We start from the raw sequence: 6,263 nt of genomic DNA, 5'->3' as shown, positions 1-6,263 counted from the left end.
ACACATCTGAATATTTGGGTTGAACTGTTCTGGAACAGTGTTGTAAATACAACTTAACCACTGATTTCTAGTCGTGTCCTCTTTTGGAAGGCCAAACAAAGTAGTTTCACTCTCACAACGAAACACACAGCGTCACACACGGCAGGCTTAAGTGAGCGGCGGCCGGCGGATTCAACGAAGGAGCAGCCGGCGGGCTTGCGGCAACCACATGTGACGACCCCGGGCTGGACTCCGCTTGTGAAAGCCGATCCGGAGATCCACAGCGCGAAGTTGATGTATTTCCTCAGCGACCAGCACGGATCAGCTCCAGGCATGACGAAGCGGACATCGTCCTCTTTTGGAAGGCCAAACAAAGTAGTTTCACTTTCACAACGAAACACATGGCGTCTCCATGACAACAACAATACTACAGCGAGAATAAAAGTTACGCCTTCTTTCTTTGCGTGAACATTTGGGCGGTGCTATGCAAATCTTCCCACACAGTGACGTAGACATGTGGGGGCGTGTTTAAATGAGGCGTTTTAGGAGGGCGTGGACGAGTCTTAACTTTTATAAAGAATATCTCTGGATTTGAGACTTTAGTCTTTGCAACTTTAGGGATCTTATCTATTCACGAACAGCTTGTAACACTCCAAAGAGAAAGGAAAATTTTAAATTGCATCATATGACCCCTTTAAGCTTTGCATTTAAATTAAATTAAACAGATAAATATAGATAAACTTTAATATATCCAACTTTTAAAATGATTAAATTGTTTTCCTTTTGAGGTTTGTGTGAAACTATATAAATAATTAAATTCAGTTGATTCCTTTGCATAGTCATATTTTCTTTCTGCTGCCTTCTCAAACTTTTGCTGCAGCAAAATTGCTTATTCCTGCTTTGTAAATGCATTTAAATGTATTACATTTTTATTAATGACAACATCTCTTAATCTTCAGCACCAAAGTGAATTGCGCTGACTCTCGCGAGAAGTGAATCCAACTGATGCTTTGCTTATGCTCTCCACCTTCCGTGTGATTGGCTGTTTGCTGCACACATCACACTTTCAGGTGCATGCACTTCAGAGTTCATCACAAACTCTGGTTCAGACTCTAAGTTGACATAGAACGTTCATATCGAGCTTTTTGAGCCCAGTGAACCTGATCTAAAGCAGGTTGGAATTGTTTGGTTTTGTCAACTCTAAACCTACTCTGAAACTCTGAGTTTGTTCAGCTAGCTTCATGCAACAGGCCACTTGTGTGCACAGTGAGTTTAAGTTTAACTGGCTCTTAATCAGACAAAATGGCCTAGGTATATATAGGGATGGGTACTGAGACCCGGTATTAAAGAGCACCTATTTTGCCCCTTTTTACAAGGTGCCGTATTGGTCTTGGGTGTCCCCAGAATGTGTCAGTTAAGTTTCAGCCCAAAATATGAAAATCCAAAGAAAAGAAAAAAACAAGAAAATCTCATTTTTGGGGTGTGTCTAAAAAAAAAAAAAGCTGTTTTGGAGTGTATCACTTTAAATGCAAATGAGCTGCATATTCCCGCCCCATCTCCAAAAGAGGGTGTCGCATATAAGTCTCTCTGCATTGCATATCTACACAGCCGGTAGAAGCAACATAACAGAGCAAGAGAACCGGTGTTCAGCCGTACATATGGGAAGCCAAATGCACTGAAAGTGGGAAGAAACACTGCAATGTTACAGAGCTCACGCTGACCTGTCATCGGCTCGGTCCCGAACGAACAGCGCGGCGCGAACTAATCTCACAAGCGTGGCGATTATCGATTAGAATACTTTGATAACATACGCACACAAATACGGTTAAAACGCTAAGCACTATAACAACATGACATTCACAAAGGAGTCTGGAGTGATAAACATATTTCGATAGATTTTGAGGCGCATTACCTTGAAAAATAAAAGTAATCCAACTGCATCCTCAGCAGCTCAGATGTTGGGAGAAAAGGAAGACTCTTATGTTCAGTCTTACATCCAAACACAGAGCACCGGGATTGTTTACGAGACATTGTTGATGTTACAGCTGCTCGAGAGCTGAGAAAATGGAGGACAGCGTACAACTAGGGCGGAAACTATAGCAATGCAGTGCTGTCAAGTCAGCCCCTGTGTCCCGGCCCCTATGCAATGTGATGTCATATTGCATAGAGAATCAAAATGGCTTGCCTAGTGAGACTTATTTGGTTTAAAGGGGATTAAAAATTAGGGTGGTTGTGTTCACACACTGCCAACACACATTTATGTCCAAACACCATGTAAAAGTGGATTTTGCATGATAGGTGCCCTTTAAATTGGCCCGGTGGCTAAATTATGAAAGACCGGAATATCGATAAGCTCTGACGTTAATGGTTCTGCTCTCTGTACTGGAAAAAATTAAGAAAATACAAATACATTTAATATAGCTGCAAGCAGCGATGAAGGGCCCAAACCATTAGTGCAACCACCACCCTGGTGGCATCAGGAAAACGGTGCACAGTGGGCACATGCATTACAGTAACCCTCTGGCAGTCTGGTTTTAAGGGTTACAGCAAGTAAATCTGGGTATCATCTGCATAGCTGTGATAGGCGATTTGGTAAAGGATTTGGTAAAGGATTAAAGGGTTAATCCAAACCATCAAGACACACACACACACAGAACAATATATAAAACTTTAGTAACACTTTACAATAAGGTTTCAGTCATTAACATTAACTATATTAAGATGAACAATAATTATATAGCATTTAATAATGTTAGATAATATTAAAAACGTAAACATTATTAAAATGTAATGTTGTATCTGTTAACATTAGTTAATGCACTGTGAATTAACGTGAGCATTTTGATTAACTAACATTAAAAATGTTTAATAAATGCTGTAAAATATGTTATTTAATGTTAGTTTGGATTTAAGGGTTACAGCAATGAAAGAGAGAGAGAGCAATATATAAAACTTTGGTAACACTTTACAATACAGTTTCATTTGTTAATATTACCTATATTGGTTAACATGAACAATAATTATAAAGCATTTATTAATGTTAATTAATGTTAAGTTCAACATGTATTAATACATTATTAAAATTTTAAGTTGTATCTTAACAACTTTAGTTTATGTACTGTGAATTAACATGAACATGAATATTTTTAATATTAGTATTAACTAACATTAAAAAAGATTATTAAATGAACTAAAAATATACTGTTCATTGTTAGTTCATGTTAGTTAATGCATTAACTAATGTTAACCAAAGAGACCTTATTTTAAATTGTTGCCAACCCTTTTTATGATCTATAACCATTTTAAAAAATTATTTTAATGATCTATAAGCATTTGTGAACTAATTATATAAAACTATATTACCAGTAAAATACATATTAACTTATTTTATGTATATGTTTCTTATTCTAATTAATTGAACTGATCAGTAAAGGGTCAGACTTAAAAGATTTCTTATCCTATCAGTGAGAGATGTTAGGATACATAAAAGTTGTAATGATTTTTCCTTTAAAGATTTTTAAAAATGATTTTAATGCTCTATAAGCATATCTACAATAATCATGTAAAAGTATACTGACGTTTATATATTAAATATATTAATATATAATATAAACTATATGAATATAAATATATACATGTAAATAAATGCAAATATTTTCAAAATATATACTATATGTGTGTATTTATATATACATAATAAATATACACAGTACATACAGATATACAGTATTATGTAAATAAAAACTTTTATTTTGGATGCGATTAATCACAATTAATTGTTTGACAGCACTAATATATATATATATATAAAACAAAAAGTACTGATAAGAATACCGTTAAAGTACCGGATCGATAAGCAGTATCGGTAAGAGTAGTAATACCGTTAAAACCTTAATGATACCCATCCCTAGGTATATGTGAATTTGACTCCAATGACAGCAATGACTTGCAGAATAAATAAACAAATAAATAAAATATAAGGAATATTATGGGAAAAGCAGCTAAAAAAAGTTTTATGATGTAAATGCTGTCACTTACTTTCCTACTAATGGCAATTAGCAGACACTCTGCAGCCTCCAACTGAAGCTCAGGTTCGCTCAGCAACAGGCACAAGATCTCCAAAAGATGGCAGTTATCATTGGTGATGTGGACCAGAGCAACCCAATCAATGTAGCCAGCCAGAGTATTGAGAGTGGCTACACCAACTCGCCAGTGAGCTTTTGCCTGGAGAAAAAAAAGGTAATTTAATCTGTCAAATAATATTAGGCAGCGCAGAATAAGAAAATGTACCAGAGGAAAAAAAGAAGAAAAAAAAAGACCAAAGCATAACAGCCTTTGATACTTTTTAGCATTTTAACATCTTATCCTCAAATATATTGAAAACCTTTTAATAACTCTCAGCTATTATGGTCTAAATCAGTGGTCGGCAACAGGTGACTAAAACTGGCCCACGCCCGCAGCCAGATTATTTTGATAGCGGCTGGTTCTGAAATAGATCTGTCATGATTCAATTCAATTCAAGTTTATTTGTATAGCGCTTTACACGATACAAATAGTTGCGTAAAAGTACGAAAACATTTTTGCAGCAATGTTTTATTTTGAGATGAATTGAGATCTTTTAATTTGAAAAGTTCTGAAAGACATTCAAAAGAGTCTGTGGATCGCTAGACACACCTCTAAAATAGCCGTCATGAAATGTGTGGTATGAAAAAACTAACAGTGAACCATTGAAATAATTTGCTTATAACACGGGGCCTCAGCACCAACACTTGAACAATAACACAGCAAATTCAGCTTCCTTTTTATCAAAAAGATTGACAAGACAATCAGCAAAAAAAAAAAAGAAAATGTTTGATCATGGATGCAGAACAGCTGGGGCAGGGTTTCTACAGACATGAACAAGTTAAATTTGAGACTTAAGAGATTTTTAATACCACCTTATATGAAATTTAAGACCTAAACCTGTAATGGAAATACAAATTTTATTACATACATATATGTAATATTTAATGTGTATAAATTAAAAAGAAAACAAAATATCATATATATTTATATATTGAGTCATTTAAAACGTTGAATACTGATATTTGAAATAATTAAAAAAAGGAAAAGATACTTTAAATGTGAAATTAAAACTGCCAGTAGGTGGCAGCAAGTCACTGTTAATAAGTGAGTCATTGCGACTGAACCGAATCATTTAAACAGTTGATTCATTCGAGAACAAAAAGCTGTCATGTTGCTCAAAGACGAAAAACAGCGCAGTGGCTTTGTTTGGAATTATTTTTGTTGGCGAAATAGTGCAAAAACAGGCAATATGGTGTCTAAAACGTCTCTTAATAAATCTTCGTTTATTTAACTGTTGTAAAAAAATCAATATCACATTTGCATATGGTAATTTTTGGAGAAAAAAAAGGCACTCTTCCGTGTGAACTTGATTAACTATATGAAGTGGTATAAATAAACACATTTTCTGCCCCCATGTCTTGAATTTGTGATCATTCTGAATGTATTTTAATAGACTGAATCATGCAGTGAAAGAGCGCACTCTAAAAAAAATGTTTTTTTGTGTCGTGAGAATATTGAGTAAAATAGCGTTAGGAAAACGTTATTTAAGACATTTTAAGACTTTTTAAGGACCCGCGGACACCCTGTGGGGGTGCATATGCTTATACTCCTGAAACGACAGAGTAAACAGGATTAGGCTACAGGAATAGAGTTAAAGTTAGATGAAATTCAGTAACTACGTTCAAAATACATTTTGGCTATTACACAGGCTTAGTAGGCTAATTAAAGCATGTCAACATATTCTGTTACACCAAATACACCAAATAATGATCTTTAAAAAAGCATCATATGACCCCCTTTAATGTGAAAACTGGCATCTTCCCTCAGTCACGATTTTTTGGATGTTGGGTGATATGGATGTCACTTTAATCCGCAGACAGTTCGTTGCAGATAAGACACCGGCTTTGCATTCACAAAACTAGATAGGATGAACGTATAGTTGTCTTTCCATTCTTCATTGACTTTGTATGCCCTATTTTCGCTGTCAACTTTCCTCTTTAGACTCTTTGATAGTGCCCTTTTCTTTCACCAGCTAGCTTTAATGTTAACATCACTCTGCACACGATGTAATAGCGTATCTCCAGCACTCAAACAATAAAAAAAAAAAAAATGCAGTTTAGTGCGTGAGGATGCCAAGGAATAATTCTGAGTGTAAAAGTAGGCTACGTCAAATAATTATTACAATAAGTTAGGCTCCATTGTGTAACAAGCAAATTAAA

General features: G+C 35.2%; 1 protein-coding gene across 1 annotated transcript in view; it reads right to left on the bottom strand.

Annotated features, from left to right (window-relative positions):
• xpo5 (exportin 5) overlaps positions 1–6,263 on the bottom strand; it is a 90,088-nt gene that overhangs the window by 69,549 nt on the left and 14,276 nt on the right. Inside the window, exon 7 of the mRNA XM_016553214.1 lies at positions 4,018–4,203. Within this exon, the coding sequence (XP_016408700.1) occupies positions 4,018–4,203 (186 nt within the window). The remainder of the gene's footprint in view (positions 1–4,017; positions 4,204–6,263) is intronic.

This window comes from Sinocyclocheilus rhinocerous, unplaced genomic scaffold (genome assembly GCF_001515625.1).
Source record: "Sinocyclocheilus rhinocerous isolate Xijiao unplaced genomic scaffold, SAMN03320098_v1.1 scaffold3180, whole genome shotgun sequence".
In the NCBI taxonomy this organism is placed as follows: domain Eukaryota; kingdom Metazoa; phylum Chordata; class Actinopteri; order Cypriniformes; family Cyprinidae; genus Sinocyclocheilus; species Sinocyclocheilus rhinocerous.
This window is presented reverse-complemented; position numbering and strand designations above follow the sequence as displayed.